Source organism: Sycon ciliatum, chromosome 10 (genome assembly GCF_964019385.1).
Source record: "Sycon ciliatum chromosome 10, ocSycCili1.1, whole genome shotgun sequence".
Taxonomy (NCBI): Eukaryota; Metazoa; Porifera; class Calcarea; order Leucosolenida; family Sycettidae; genus Sycon; species Sycon ciliatum.
This window is the reverse complement of record NC_088652.1, coordinates 16,336,580-16,353,372: the sequence shown is the minus strand read 5'-3', so window position 1 is coordinate 16,353,372 and position 16,793 is coordinate 16,336,580. Positions and strand designations below refer to the sequence as shown.

Below are 16,793 nucleotides of genomic sequence, written 5' to 3'. Positions count from 1 at the left end.
CCATTATGGTTTCTAATCTATGGTTCTGCTACTGTTATTCGAGCAGACTCGGCCTACATGTACATCGGGTCTACTCGTCTCTGACTCTGAGTGAAGAGTAGCCACACCTTGATCTGGTGTCGTGGTGAGCTGCGTGACGCAAGGCATACATGTAACAGCGCATCTTTTCTTCTCTTCTCCCTCCGGGCCTCTGTTTTGAGTCACACACTACTAAGAGTAAGAACACACTACAGTATACTGTTACGGTCTGCTGAGTACTGTTGCGTAGTGTAGTGGGTGATTCAGGTTGTAAGGTCCTGTTTTCCTTTTTCCATCCCCTCAACTACTATTAGTACATGTAGTCAATACAGTACAATGTAGTCGTAGGCCATCATTCTGCTTCTGAAGTAAGTGACGGTCAATGTTGGACGAAAGGTCAAGGTATGATTATCATGCGCCTGCCACTTGTATTGTAATCGGCGTCTTCACGGCCAACGAGCACTACTATTGTCGTCGAGACCCTGATGCCAGTGATGGTGTACTGACAGATCTACGAAGTGTGAGCGAACGAAGATTGTAGATCTACCAAGGACTCGCGGAGTCGGGGTAACCCCTACGACGACTAGACCTCCTGGCCTTGACTACGAGCACGATCGATCGAGTAGATCGTCTACCTCGAGTTGCTTGCCTATGAAGTAAGTAATTAGTTAGTTGTGTGAATAGAAGAGCTTCCAAGTCCCATGCATGCCCATGCCCATGGCCCAGTGTTGAAGTCACGTGACATGAGCTTGGAAGTCTTGTGAACATGGTGAAAGCTCTTTGAGGACGAATCCCTGGCCTGACATGATACAGTCGTCCCTCTCTAATCCGGCACTTTATAATCCAGCACCCTCCCTAATCCAGCAGATTTCCGTGGCACAAATGGCGCCGGATTATAGAGGGACCACTGTAGTTGATAGTTACTGTTGATACCGATCGATGCAGAGTTCCTGTCTGCCAAATAATTCTGGTTGAGCACTTAGCTGTTCTGCAGTGTAGTAATGTAGTAATCTGTAGGGTTTGACTCTGACTGGTGTGAGTTTCGGCCCTGGACAATGTCCGCTCCCCCATATCCCACAGCGCCTCCAGGTGCTGCTGCTGCGGCAGCTTCCGCCGTTCCCTATCCGACCAGCGGCCCAGGTTATGCGAGCAGCGCCCCAGCGCAGCCTAGCGCACCCTACGACGCTGCTGACGCCGGACCAGAGCAGTTCAAATCGCCCATTCAGATGTTCATCTCGTGCAAAAACCTCATCGACAAAGACATCCTGTCCAAGTCGGACCCCATTTGCGTGGTGGACCTGCTGCAGGGATCCATTGACGTTAGTGAGGATTTGTTCCGAGAGGTGAGCCACGCCGTCGTGTCAATGACGTACATCGTACATCTACAGTCCTGGGCAATGAAATCCAGTCGCGGGCCTCGCGGCGCTCAAGTACAGTAGCTTGCGCCTTGCACCATTTCGAAGCCCTGTGTTCGCAGGTGTAGGGCTGCGCAACGCCCGTCGTGTACCCGAGTGCATCGACTGGATTTCATTGAGCAGGACCGTACATCGCAACAATGCCTATCATAGCATGTAGGGTGTGCAAGAAAGCGGAGTCGCCACTTGTTTTATGGAAATCTTACAAAACATGGACCTTCAGAGGCCCTTCCTCCAAGTCGTACACACATACCCACAAGGGCAGGGGCATAGCAGCCGGTCCAGCTAGTTTCACCCGACCACGAAAAAGTGCCCAGAATGCTGGATTTTGTACCCTAGTTTCAAAATTTTCCCGGGAGACACCCCGCCCCCCTCCCCTCCTCCCTGATCACCTCCAAGTTCCAACGGCGTTGCTACGGGCCTGACTACATAGCGAAGTCATTAGCGAAGTCATTAAAATTAATTATGACCCACTCTCTTCACATTGGCCGGTGTTTCCACCGAGTCTTGAGATGTTGTAATAAATAAAAATATAAAATAAAAATAAAGATAATATATATGACACCCGTGTCACGGCTAAGTGGAATGAATGGCGGTTTTGGCCCTACTGCTGTGTCTTGTAGGCTGTGAGCGAATAAAAACACTGCCCTGCCCCCCCCCCCCCCACATCAATGAATCATCGTAAATGGTGACAGATAGATGGCACCTGAACAAATACAGTGAAACCGGTCTAAGACGACCGCTCAAGGGACCTTCGAAATGTGGTCTCCTTATCCAGGTGGTCTCCTTATCCAGGGTTGTTTGACTGCGCATAGCATCCCTTGGTCCTGGTAGCAGTGGTGTTCTGGGACAGGTGGTCGCCTTATCCGAGCGGTCGCCTTGACAGGTTTTACTGCAGGGTAAGAACAGTGTTGCTGTACCAACACACTGTGCGTGAGGCCAGATTCAGAGAGCTTGTTCTATGCACTAATGTTGCAAGTCGGCGGAAGTAGTTTTGGACTGGACCAGCCATGCCATACCAGGGGCGTCGGAAGGTATTTTAGTGTGGTAGGGTCAGCCATCTGAAGTACAATTTACTCGTGGGGGAGGGATGGCTGAGCCTAAAATCTTGGAAATTTAGAGCCCAAATCAGTGCGTTTTATTGATTCACGGGGTACTTGGGGCAAATAGTGGTACGGTCAATACCGTAGTGACTGTACCGTTTGCGACGCCCCTGTATACCCCTCCCTTCTTACTTAGTGTAGGGCATAGCAGGTACGTGGCAATCATGACCTCCTCAACGGTAAACATGCATAGGTGGGATAGCAGTGGGTCCGGCCATTGTCTGACCAGCGGGACCAGTTCAGCCGCCCAGGTGTAGCACTCCAGGGAATTGTGACAGGTTGAGAGACAACAAAGGCAGGGGGGGGGGGTGGAAAGCGATGTGAATTTAACTCCCTATGCAATTGCTCCCCCCCCCCCCCCGCCGTTATTAGAGTGCAGGAAAGAGCGCGTATGCTGAATCTCATCCGTACAATGCTTGCCGAAGGTCAGTGAGTCACAGCTTCAAACGAGGCTGCATGTTTACAGATCTCATACAGCTTCAGAATCTGGGCTCAAGATGCACATTGGGTTTCTCGTACAGTAGAATTCAGACTATCCGAACGTCAACTATCTGAACGATCAGTCACATCTGGCTGCGGTCAACTACCCTTTAACTTGTTTGTTATTGCTGTCTCTGTCTGTGTGTGCCAGCATAATGTGGAGCAAGAATGGGAATTTTTCTTTCATCTTTATTGAATTTAATATTGATGAAAGCGCGAGAGAATATGTATGGTATAATGTGTGTCTGTTCCCTTATCCGAAAACACCCCTCATCCAAACCCCTTGGGGACAGCCCCCGCATGAAGGTACCGGGTGCGTATAATCGGCACTGTAATGTACGATCATAACTTTGTTATCAGGGCGGTCTGGGCTGGGTAGGTTGGGATGAGAGAGAGATACGAGTATGCATACTGTATGGTCTGCTATCGTCTCGCTAGTCACTCTCTGATCTACATGGTCTAGCAACAACCTATCCAGCCTGTTCAGAGCTTGATAAGCGGCAGCGAATTTCTCTGTCTCCCTGTCTGTCTCTGTCTGTCTCTGTCTCTCTGTCTGTCTCTCTCTCTGTCTCTCTCTCTCTCTCTCTCTCTCTCTCTCTCTCTGTCTCTCTCTCTCTCTCTCTCTCTCTCTCTCTCTCTCTCTCTCTCTCTCTCTCTCTCTCTCTCTCTCTCTCTCTCTCTCTCTCTCCCAAACGAGCAATCAGTTGTACTTCTTATCCGATACTTATATGAAAGTGTGACAATTCTCTAAAGTTTTGTTTAATTTTGTCCTCACACCATTTGTTGCCCCTGTCTCTAATGGTAACTGTTCTCCTCACGTTGCTGCAGATTGGCCGTACCGAGTGGATCAAAGACAACCTTAACCCAACATTCTCACGGTCCGTGACGACTGACTACTTCTTCGAGGCGGTGCAGCACGTGCGGTTTATGGTCTACGATGTTGATGACGAGAAACAGGATGTACGCCGTGGCGGAGGAGAACTCCTGGGTACCGTCACAACAAAACTCAGCCAGGTATGGTGATGGGACCGATATACATAATCCTACACAGTTGCGAGGGCATGATGCTCTGATCAGGCCCGAGGTCTGTGAGTGATCTTGCCCAAGGTCGCGACGCCCAAGGGGCGTAGCCCCGAGGGCGTCGCGACCGAGGGCAAGATCACTCACATGACCGAGGGCCTGATCAGAGCGGCATGCCCGACGCAACTGTGTAGGATTGCGCTTCAGACAAGGCCCACCTCACAAACAACAAGGCCCAGTACAGTAGAGAGATTCAAACAGAAAGAAAGCCTTCACGGCAAATGAGTTGATGTCACATTGTGTGCAGTGACCATCACAAACAGCTATTTGTTTGGTCGGGACTTTCCAGTTTTGAGATGAAAGTATTCAAGTACAGTGAAGGCAGTAGTAACGTTAGTACCAGTAATATGACGGATTCGGAATAAACCCGTTCTTCGAGTTAGATGATTGCCAGAGTAAGGTTCAAATGCGAGTGCTGAGAAGCTGCAGCCTTAGGGCAGGTACAAAATGTACTTGTGGAGGTCTGCTTCCCTTGTGTACGTTTCGCCGCGAGAAACAGGACCGGCTGCAAGGTCGGTTGGCGTTTCTGGTCTCCCTGCAGACGTTCAAGACAGTAGTGAGTATATAATAATTTTGGAGAAGGGAGACAAATTTTTAGTCCTCGTCGGAGATGTTGCCCAAGGCAAGGACTTCGAAAGATGGTAAATGCGCATGTGCGGCGCGATGCTGTACGACTGCTGTTCTTGACCGGCTAAGCGGTCAAGATCGACTGATCTTGACTGCTTATTCTGGCCGCTCATTGGCCGTCTCCTGGCAACAAGCACGTGCCATGTCTGAAGATTCGATCAGTGTCTGGTCCAGAGGTGGTTCAGCCGGGTCAGTGACCCGGTTGGGGGGGGGGGGGGGAGGGGGTACTTGGACAGTTAGGATAAAGAACACTGGGTCACATGTGACCCGGTTGGGAATGCAATATACATCAGGGAGCCGTAAAATATTTATACAACTCCCTGATCATAGGCTGACGTACATTCAGTAGCCGCACTTGAACAGACCTGGCTCTGACCTGGTTGCAATGGTAGTGCCAGGTACACTTGTACCCGGTTGGTTTGAAATCCTAGCGAAGACACTGAATTCCTGCGGTGCAGTCCACGAAATAACGGCCGGGCATCTGACATTTTCCGGCCATTATCGGTTGTTGTCCGGACGAAATAATCATGCGACGGACAAAGTGTCCGATCCATCCAAGAAAAAAATCATAAAAACGACTCCCTGTACGCGCTTGTGCTGCAATCAGAAATAGCGAGATTAGTTAGGGAAGAGAAAAGGTGGCTGGGCGTGACAAGGACCTTTCAACATCCATTTGGTTGGGATATGACGTATGAGACATGCAAAGACGATTGCGTAGTGGTGAAGTGCTCAGTACAAGGTTTGTGCGCGGTTCGCAGAGAAGATTTGTTTGTCTGAAAATTTCTCAGAGTCCTTCATCGTTGTATGGGGATGTGTGTGATTATGTGTACTTATGTGCACGTGCATGCGTTTGTGTTTGCAGATTGTGACCAAAAGCCCTCTCGAGCTCAACTTGACCTGTGATGGGAAAAAATCTGGGTGTGGCACAATCAAGGTTTGTTGCTGTGGTGCCAATGCCGTTTCTGGTGTTATTGCTTTTTTGGATGAATTGGGCGGACCATCCTGGACGAAAGGTGGTATGACCATGGTCGTAGTGGTCGTACCATGTGTGACACTCCTGCACATGCATGTGTGTTCATGAATACAGGCTGTTTACTTCTGTCTGTGACTGCAAATGTGAGTTCTATTGTGGGCATGTGAGAATAAGAGGGGGGGGGGGGGGGGGGGGTGGGTGGGGGGGGGGGGGGGGGTGGGGGGTATGTATGGGAATGGATGCCTACATGAACCGGTGAAATTCTGAGTTACTTCGGAGCAGTGGCTGAACAGTCATAAAGGCGATGAGGTGCGCCTCTTCCGAGTTTACAAGCAATTGGCTCTGCACTATACTACACACAGCACATGCACCATGCCATGATCGCGCCGAAATACACCGACTTTCGCGCCACCAGGCTCACGAAGATGAACTGTTGCCGATCTGGACTGTGTCGCTCATTCACTGGCAACATGCAACTGATTGAGTCGGAGAGACTCGCCTCGGTTCCAGAGCTATCAATTGGGATGATTTGTCGACGTCCTACGCCATGTTATTAAATTATGTCCACTCCGATTTAAACAAACAGCGGGGGTCACTTTGATTGCTCGTGCGTGTAGAGTTGAGGCGAGATGTTAACGAGGAAGTGTTCTCGTAGCACTTGCACTGCAAGTTGCCCTCCTCCCTCGTTCCCCGCCCTCGGTCATCAACATGATTGCTTCAGGTAAGCAGAAAACTCCTTCATCGGCCCAGCTGCTTTCAGGGAGCCTCAGAAAGTTGCTGCAGGGAGCTTAGTAGAGTATCCCTCCTTCCACAATGGAGATCGACAGCGCACTGTGCGCACCCTGACGAATAACATCCCGCATCTTCTTCACAGTTCCTGTGTCGTCTTCGCGGCCTGTGAGGCGATCATTAGTCCAAACCTCAATGCAGTGGTGTCATTTTGTTCAAACTCAATCATTACTTGTCTTACTTCTAGCCCAACACTCGAGTGTGAACGTCTGCAACCTCCTTCCGCCAACAATATAATGATTATGTCTTTTCTTCTTGATTCCTTTCTTGTTTTTTTTCTCTCTCGCAAAACACGGGAATTCCCGAAGGTCTATTTTCCCAGACAACCGGTCATATTTTGGTTAGCATCTACTTATGTGTTTCACAGAGTGATTGTGTGTATGTATGTGTGTGTGTGTGTGTGTGTGTGTGTGTGTGTGTGTGTGTGTGTGTGTGTATGTGTGTGTATGTGTGTACATGTGTGTGTGTGTGCGTGCGGTTCTGTGTGTGTTGGAATATTCTCTCGTATGCTTGCGCCACCAACTGGCAGATTACTGCAGAAGAAATGAACAGTGTTGATGATGCGATGGACATGACATGGACGGCAACACGACTAGACAAGATGGTTAGTGGAATGCACAAGTGCACCCAATCCGGAGACAACAAGTTGCGACTTGTATTCACATTCTAATGCAGGTCTGTAGCTCGTCTGTAGTCAACGTTGTCCAATCATCACACCAGAAAATGGCCACCATACGTACTGCGTACCGTATTTCCCCGGTCACAAGGCGCACTCGATTATCGCACTTCCACTTTCAGCTTTGAGCCATATTGTTTTGATACCCTCAAATTAACAGAAAGTCACACTCGATTGTAAGTCGCACCCCCTTCTTCGGCCTTGAAGTTCAGTGTAAAAATGTGCGACTTATATTCGGGGAAATACTGTGATCAAAATGGACACAATTGCAGCTATGCAGTTGCCAGTGGTACATAATCACCACACTACAGATGTACTCCGGCCCTTAGCCACCACAATACATTGTGCGAGGTATTCCCCCGTGAGGAGTTACTCTCCTCAAGGGCCTGGCTGCAGTCGACCAAACGCACTTTTAAACAATGAGAGGGTATACCTATCCTTACAACTGTGAACGGTACCATTCGGCTGTTGAGTAATCCAACAAACTAAGGGGAGCAATGGTCGGCTTTAGAGCGCATGGAGGAGGAGAGTTAGTGTGCTGTGGAGGATATGCCTCTTCAAATTATTTGCTTTTGTAATTGTATTATCAATATGAATAGATGATATGCCAAATAAGCGCTCGAAAAGTTGAGAGGGCATGCGATTGATGCGCCCAGGCTTAGCTTGTCAAGTGCACGGGATGTGCAAAGTACACGGATTTTAGGCTTGTTGCGCGCTTACGCGATCAGGTGCTGCACGTGCATGAATGGAATGCATGCAGTTCCACTGTTACTGCATTTTAGCATTCCGTCGGAGAAAATTTTCGGATGAAGAAAAGGAACTCTGACACCTTTGTGCATAGTTTGCTTTCAATTTTTCATTTTGATACCCAGATATGGCAGCAAGAAATAGTACACCAGCCATAGCTTCTCGTTTTGCGAACCCACCTGTCGGCGAAACGATTGCTAGATGGACTTTTGCTCAGCTGAAGACGTACATGTACGTGAGGGAGAGATACCGGTAGATGGAAAGCGAGATGATTTGTTGCAGAGGTAAGACCGAAAGATTTTATTTTATTCCCAACGCCCCGGAGCTTAGGACGGGGGACAATGATGGCAGTCGGGCTCCGAGCAGCGAAAGGGCGATGAAAATCCGTTCCTCCTTCACTGGTCGCTACAGCAGCGAATACCTTGACACCATCTGCATCGGGAACAGAAGAAGCTGCTTCTCCGCGGAATCCATCAAATCATAGATGCTGCTCAACAAACAGACGCAGAATTTCCCACCGAGGCCTGGAGCCATCGCTCGGAGGATTTGCTAAGTGGTGTTTCTGCTAGTGCTGCACTCCAGCATCTTCAGAATCGAGAAAGGTACCTAACGTCGGACACAGAAACCATTCGGGGATGAGTCCTTCTTCTCGCCATTCGTTTAAAGTGTTGAGTGTTGCTTCCCAGAGCCAAAGAATTCTGGACCGCAGAGATACTTTGTCAAGGCTAAGTGTTGGGCATCTCAAAAGAAGGAGAGCTAAGTGTGTGCTACAGTGCTAAAAGAAAAGCATGTACTCGAAGTGATGTCTGCATATTGCACTTGCACTGCAGCATTGCATGCTCCTTCCACCACATTGTTGCATTGCTGCTGACCATCAACTATTGTGAGATGAAAGGTCAATACCTGGCATATGCAACCTAGCAACAACAGCAATGGGGCACAAGAGCCAAGGAAGGTAGTTGCGAGAACCCTTATGAACCACCGGGGCATACTGACACTGGCAACATTGATTTGCCTTTGTACTGGGAAATCCCGCCTTCCCTATCCCACATCACAGAGAAGGTGCTTCTAACAGAGGTAATACTAATAGCAATAGAGCGCCATACCCAACAGCAGATTGGCAGCGGCCTATGGCATAGGCTGAGAAGCAAGACCCTGACTGCTTCGCGGTTTTACCTCATCCCTCACCCGAGTGAGATCACATCAGCGTTTCTTCCGTCATTGCTCCAGGCAACCAGTTTCTCATGTGCTTCCGCTATTCGTCAGTGCCAGCACAAATAGAGCTGTTCTTTTTTTGTTGTCACATATGTCACATGATTTATCTTTTTACTAGGGCCATCCCTGCAGACAATGCGCCTTTTTACAGGGTGCTCGAGGTAAGTGGGAAATGGCGTATTGCAAAGAGGTTACGTAGAAGGTTGTTATAACATAACAGCCTTCTACGCAGCCTCTGCGGCATGACGAAGGAGGCTGCCTAGCAGCACCCCGATGGAAGAAAACTCCAGCTATCACAGCTATCAGAGACCAGGTACCTGTATGTTTTGCAAAGAGAAGCCATGTCGTGAAGAAGCATTAGGTAGAGCTAAAGCGAGGGTGTACTATCCCCTCAGCAGGCCTGGTCAAGGCTTCCGTAGCCAGCGTAGGGTGAATATTTTGACCTAAAAACAAAGGAAACTCTGCAAAGAGGGGGCTGGGGCGCTATGGCATGGCAAACAATAATTACTACAAAGTTTTAACGGATGGCGACGGGAATATTTTGTGGCGGTGACAAATGGTGGCTGCTGGGTAGCCAAATGTTATCTTGAGACTCCGCTTGATACGTCGCATGACTGTGTTGTCCAAGGTTACTGATATGATGCCGTGTCTTTGAATCGGGATACCCGCAGAACTCCAAACATGCCACTGTTAGTCATTTCGCTCAATTTTGCTACTTTATTCTTGCAGTCACCCAGGTTGCATTGAATACTGTCGAATGCTTCCTCCAGCGTAGGGACAGTATGCCTGGGATATCACTAGGTATGAGTCGTATGTCTTCAGGCTGCTCCCGTGCAGTAGCTCACGACACGAGGTAGAGCGACGCCGGTTAGCATCAGCCGCTGTTGTCTTGGCGGACCTGATTGACAACTCCAGATACAAAATGTTTTACCAGTCTTGCTCTGGCGATTTTCTCCCCTTGTAGATCTACATAATCTTCTGGCAAGAAATGGTCAGAGCACACCGCTGTAGTGTCACTTTCTTTTGCTCTCCTTCCCTTTCCTCCCGTCGAATAGCAACAGTCCATTTCCTTCACAGTTCAGGATGATGGAAAAGACGAATACCATTTGCTGGGGCTGGGGAGTAACGCCGGTCACCAGTACATCCTGGAACACAGCAATGGTCGTGGTTGGTCGGTATCCGAAAACAAGACAGCGAAAAATCACTCCAGCCGCTATATTAAAAGCAAGCAAAACTGTTTTTTTCTATCCAGATTTACAGCTTTAGTTTCAACGCCGAAGGAAGTGCTAAAACTAGTAACGGTGGAACTGCATGCATTCCATTCATGCACGTGCAGCACCTGATCGCGTAAGCGCGCAACAAGCCTAAAATCCGTGTACTTTGCACATCCCGTGCACTTGACAAGCTACGCCTGGGCGCATCAATCGCATGCCCTCTCAACTTTTCGAGCGCTTATTTGGCATATCATCTATTGAAACTCGGGTGTAGAGCCAATAATAAATGTAGAAAGGAAAAAGGACATATTGAAACAAGTTGTCAGAACGTCGAATGTCTCAGTACTCTGTCAGTTTTGTGCCTAGTTATTGCACTTTCTGACTGTATATAGTATCTAGTTACAGTGGTGGAGAGTTACTCTTAACTCGTTTCCATATGTCCTTTTTCCTTTCTACAATATGACTTGGTCTCCATTTGAGTCTTACTTAGTTACCGTTGCTCAATTCCTCACACCTCGATTCAAAAGAGAAAAAACCCGGATGCTGGACTTTGAACTCCGTATTCAATTGATCCCAATCTGGTGTTGATCTAATGGCTGAGAATGCCAGCGGGGAGATTCTTCACTACATGACGCCAATACGATGTGTAGATTTGAGCACTCGCGAGTTGTTGGGCTACACGCAAAAAGAAGAGGCTCTGCTCGAAGTTCACGTATAGAAATCATGTGAAATGTGTACTGGGAGTTTCCCATTCGAAATTTGGCACTTTGTTTATAACCTTCTTTCTCATGTGAATGATACATAGCAGATCCATATGGCCAAGGATCTGCTAAAACCACCCTTTGGTGCTATTTTGCCGAAAATGAGTTTTTGGCGGGAAGTTGGTCCCTGGCCATTGCCCAACCATATGGTGAAGTATTAGGCTCAAATTGTATATATTCATTGAAATATGACCCATCTTATGCAAGCTTTTGGTGAATAAAAATGCCGAAAATAATTGATATTCACACTATAATTGGCGTATCTGAGGCTTCATACACCTGTCATACACCTGTCTATGTACAGAGAAAAAACTATTTTGCACAGTTATCCAGTATTCTACTATGTATGTTCTGAACAAATAATTAGGACATTGGGTCTGCTTGGTCTGGTGCTGGGAAGGTGATATCTCTGCTCTCTGCGTGGCAGTGCTGACGAATCTGTTGGTGCAAGTACTTTGCACGTTGCGGTGAAATTCCAGCCGTCTTGAGCGTCACTGGCAGATGATCAGATGCCAGGCAGTAATACACTTTTGATAAAGGTCACGGGCCACGTTAGCTTCGTCAATATGAGCTTTGAGTGCGTCAGTGTGCTTAAAAGCGAGTTTCTGCCGTGCTTGCCCTTACGATCTGAGACTGCAGATCGGAACATACACCGCACACATATTTTGATTATTATCACATCACTGCACTCGCTGCTCCATATTTTCAGGAATGTTGTGTATGCTGCTGTTCCTCCAGCCTTGATATATTCAGTATGCACATGCTTCTTGGTAGTAGCACATGGCACTGGCAGGTAAGTAATAGTTGGAGCAGGCCTCTGGGGGCAGCAGGCTGGGGAAGTCCATTGATGTCACCAAAGGCAAAGTTGCAGGCAGTGCATTCCAGGGCAAAGTACCCTCACATGCGTACTGAGGGGGAGGGACAGCATGCTCATAGTCATAGACATCCGCCTTAATTTGTTTTAGCTTCCACTCCTTTACCATGATTATGTGCGTACATGAAAACAGTCTGGCACACTTCGTCACCATCCACTTCATAGCAATAAGTGGATCGGAAATTCGGAACCTTTCTCCGCGCTGTATCCGGTGTGCAATGCTTCCATGGTGAGAAGTAACTGCACCGCGTCGTCTTTATCTCAACATATCGAGCTGTCCAGCGACGTAACAGTACAGCTCCTCGTTCGTCATTGCGAGCGCTGTGTTGCGTGCAGTGAGTAGAGTATCCGGTGACACGTTCTTGAAACAGTTGACATCGGCACAACTGCAGCCCTTGTCCACTCGCGCCTGTACCTCTTCAACAGTACTGGGCGCCGCCTGGGCACGGGATTTCTTAGGTTGGCCCTGTCCTCCGGCGGCGAGGGCTTGTGCTGGCTGTAGCGCTGGCGCCCCGTCCAAATTCTCCTCCGCATCGATCGCAAGCGCGATCGGCAGGGTCACGAGCGGAGAGGCGTCGGTCGATTCGTCATCGCTCTGGTCGTCAGAATCTTGATCTGACCACCCGAAGAACGATCTATCGTCATTTGGCAGTGCTGACGACTCCGCTGCCGAGAATCCGACAACAATTTGTGCGAACGAGCGCCTTCGTCCTCCTTCCGCCATGACCGTCACCTGCGATGATGAGAAAATCGAGACGTGCTGACGTTTTCATCATTTTCTCCGAAAAATTACACAGCACCGAAGGGTGGTTTTAGCAGATCGCGGGCCATATGCATATTCGTCGCGTATGCAACAACGCAGAGATCCTCATCTCGGTGTAGAAATCTGTGCCCAAAACATGCGAAGCCGTAAATTCTAACACAAACATCTGTCCTTTACACGATTTCTCTGCGTTTCACGCAAAGGGCAGAGCCTAACGCAGTGTACCAGGAAATACTTCACGTTATCTGAGGCCTTTGATTGGCTGTGTCCGTAGATACACTTACAAGACCTGCATTGATGGAAAGATGACTTATAACAATTTAATAGATGGAATAACAAAATTGACCAAGCATAATTAGCCCAATTGACTTGGGCTTAAAAAGTATATCAGGACCTAATCCAGTTCTGCTCCGTATGCAATCAACCCCTACTCCAGGACTTCTTCGGCAAGTCGGATCCGTTCCTGGAGTTCTCTCGTTCCAATCCCGATGGTTCATTCTCCGTCGCTCATCGCACAGAGGTAGGTCAGAGCAGTTAGATCTGGTCAATGGGTGAACCTCTCTATCTCCGTAGTGTTCTTTACACCAATCACCTGCCACGGGTAGGAAGAAGACTTGTCCAGAAGCCAAGTCCCAAGTCTTATTGCATAGTCGAGAATGTACTGTTGAGGGTGTGCTGGATGTGGTTAGGTGCATGTTGTGCATAGGGAACAAATAATTACACCACACACACGCCCGGATAATCGCTACGGCGCGGAAATCCAGTGGAGACAGCGAGATCGCTCAGTTATCCCTGGATCTTTGTGTCTTGTCTCTGCTCTACTCTATGTGTGGTATTGTGGATTTCAGGTGATCAAGTCTACATTGAATCCATCCTGGAAACCCACGTCTGTTGGAAGTCGCCAGCTTTGCAACTCAGACTACCAGCGCTCGATACGAGTACGTGAACTTGAAGATGTGTGTGTGTGTGTGTGTGTGTGTGTGTGTGTGCATGTGTGTGTGTTTGTGTGTGTACGTGTGTGTATGCGTACGTGTGTGTGTGTGCACATGTGTGTGTGTGTGTGTGTGTATGTGTGTGTGTGTGTGTATGTGTGCGTGTGTGCACGTGTGTGTGGTTGTGTGTACATGTGTGTGTATGTGTGAGGGGGGGGGGGGGGGGAAGGGTGTTTGCATGTTGGCAAGTCACTTTCTCTATGTGTGTGTATTCTATCTGAGGGTGAGGTTTGTCCGCATTCAAGCCTCCGTGGAGAGTATGTTTAAAGCTTGTGTCTTGTACCGTTGGCCTTGTAACTACTGTGGAAGCCATGATTCTAACGAGGCGCATATATAACGATTTTCTAAAATTGACTGGTTTACGTGCACCAAAGGTAACGATTCTCACTCATTCTCAACGCTCAATAGGACTGTATATGTATCGATTTCTGTATTACGATTTTTTATGGTAACGACAGATTTCTCCTTGTTAACTCGTTAGAAGTAGGACTTCGTTATCTATATGGATTTTGCAGTATGACACATGGTTTGTTGCCATGGCGAATTTTGAATTAAGATCAATTGCCAGGACTGGAACAAAAGTGGCACGGCTGACTTCATTGGGTCATGTGACGTCACGGTGGATCAGCTACGGCAAGCACGGCTACCCCTCGATGTGAGTGAATTGTACTGCAGTCGCCATGGTTACACATCCATACCATCAAGAGTACATGAAAAGCAGAGTGTGCAGCTTGGGGCATTTTCTACTATGGGTGTCTTGTCACGGCGGAATTCCGTGATTACATCGTATTAGGTGCAGACTTGAGGAGGGAAATGGCGTAGTGGGTACAACTGAGCTGCAGTTGTGCAGAAAGAGACCTGCTTGCACGCACCACATCATTGAAATGATGTAATCACCGAATTCCGCAGTGACAGCAACCCATCTGAGCTGCACACTCTGGTTTTCATGTACTCTTGATACTGTAGGGTCAAATTACAGAATAGCAACCACTGGCAGGGCTGCCACACTTGGACGGAGAAAAACCTGAGGGGGGTTCGGGGGTGTCCCGCGGTGAAATCTTTTAGGAAAATGGCTTGCTGTTGGGGCCCCAGAACACATTTTTAACTGTCCACACACATGCAAGCACGCGTGCATTTTACAGCTACATGTACATGTATATGTACAATGACCGGCCAAACGTGACCTGGAAGCGCCGAATGGCCAACTGGACTAAAAGCGCTCAAAAATAAAATAATCGGTTGTCCCTCTTTGGGAACAAAATCGGTCGGTTTGTCCGACAGGCGGTCAAAAATCGGACGATTTCCAAAAAATCAGAGCAAGTGGCAGCCCTGCACTGGTCCGAAAACATTATGGACCAACCTACACTGATAATTCAAAACAGAATGTTATTGCAATGAATATAACTAAATGCGCACTCATATCACAACCATGGGGACGAATGATGTATTCCAGAACGTTTTCTTGTCACAATTATCAATGGAATTCGTGACTAAAGAGAATGATGAAACTACAATAGGATTTATACACTTGGAGTGAAACAGCGAGGATACAAGCATAGTAAGAAAAATAGCACAAACCTAGGAACAATTTGCACAGGTAATAAACTATAGGTGAGGTGAGAAATGATAGGAAATTGATAGGAAATTTCTCACCTCACCTATAGTTTATTGCCTGTGCAAATTGTTCCTAGGTTTGTGCTATTTTTCTTACTATGCTTGTATCCTCGCTGTTTCACTCCAAGTGTATAAATCCTATTGTAGTTACATCATTCTCTTTAGTCACGAATTCCATTGATAATTGTGACAAGAAAACGTTCTGGGATACATTATTCGTCCCCATGGTTGTGATATGAGTGCGCATTTAGTTATATTCATTGCATTATTAAGATTATTGTCTCCACGTCGCCTTTTAAAAATGTTATTGCTTATCCTTGTACCCCTCCCCCGGCGAACAATCGCACATGTAGTATGTGTATGTAGACGAGCAGTTCGTTGATCTTTCGCCCGTATATCTATAGATGACTATGTCTCTCAATACATCTGTTTGTCCGTGCATCTTACAAGAAGCAATACCTTGATTTCCGGCCTATGTGAATGACAAGGACCCAGCTAGAAAATCCATCCTACACAACGGTAGATTATTCCACAAATAGCTAAACTGCCCACCAGCGAGCAGGGGCAAGACTTGATGCTGACAAGTGCCGGGGTGCGTACATGTGTGTGTGTGTGTGTGTGTGTGTGTGTGTGTGTGTGTGTATGCGTCTGTGCATGTGTGTTTGTGTGTGTGTGTGTGTGTATCTGTCTGTTTGTCTGCTTACATGTGTTTCACTGAATTCTCGTTCAGCTTGAGTTGGTCAATGAAGCTAAAGCCAAGAAGAAGAAGAAGAGTTATCGCAACTCTGGTGTTCTCCACCTTCAGGCATTAGAGGTATGTGCACTCTGTCCATATCGCAACAACTTGCTCAAGCGCACACTTCGTTATCATGTAAATATCCGTGCAGGTGGTGGCTGGAAATAGTGAATGGAAACGTGTTACGTTGCTCCGGAAGTACTCGATGTTGACCGACCCTGACTGATTATAACTGACGGGTGAGGGTGCCAGATAGAAAAAGGACCGGACATGCTTGATCCTGCTGCAAATTGGAAATCAGAAATTGTTCCGTGGGAAAATACTTGCCTCATCGGCATCAGGTGTTCATACCCAAAGAAGCTCTTGACATGGGGGGGGGGGGGGGGGGGGAACTTTACCAACTTTCGCTTCTTGATTAGTTTTGCGGTTGATTGTCTTGAGCTATGTATGTTCATGTGTGTGTGTGTGTGTGTGTGTGTGTGTGTGTGTGTGTGTGTGTGTGTGTGTGTGTGTGTGTGTGTGTGTGTGTGCGTGTGTGCGTGTGTGCACGTGCGAGTGCATAATGACGTGTGTCATGGGTATTTGCCGGGGCATGCACACATGTTCACTCACTTGTTGTCCTTTGCCAATTGGCCGTGTCCTATGTGGTAACTCAGATCCACCGGAATCCAACGTTCCTCGACTACATATCCAGCGGGTTGGAATTGAACTTTGTG

General features: G+C 47.9%; 1 protein-coding gene across 1 annotated transcript in view; it reads left to right on the top strand.

Moving 5' to 3' along the window:
* Positions 1-803: 803 nt before the first annotated feature.
* Positions 804-16,793, top strand: part of LOC135826324 (copine-3-like) — a 26,761-nt gene continuing 10,771 nt past the window's right edge. The window contains exons 1-9 of the mRNA XM_065338943.1: positions 804-1,361; positions 3,845-4,030; positions 5,586-5,657; positions 7,015-7,089; positions 13,172-13,255; positions 13,584-13,673; positions 14,284-14,382; positions 16,072-16,155; positions 16,734-16,793. Of these exons, the coding sequence (XP_065195015.1) occupies positions 1,074-1,361; positions 3,845-4,030; positions 5,586-5,657; positions 7,015-7,089; positions 13,172-13,255; positions 13,584-13,673; positions 14,284-14,382; positions 16,072-16,155; positions 16,734-16,793 (1,038 nt within the window). The 5' untranslated portion in view covers positions 804-1,073. The remainder of the gene's footprint in view (positions 1,362-3,844; positions 4,031-5,585; positions 5,658-7,014; positions 7,090-13,171; positions 13,256-13,583; positions 13,674-14,283; positions 14,383-16,071; positions 16,156-16,733) is intronic.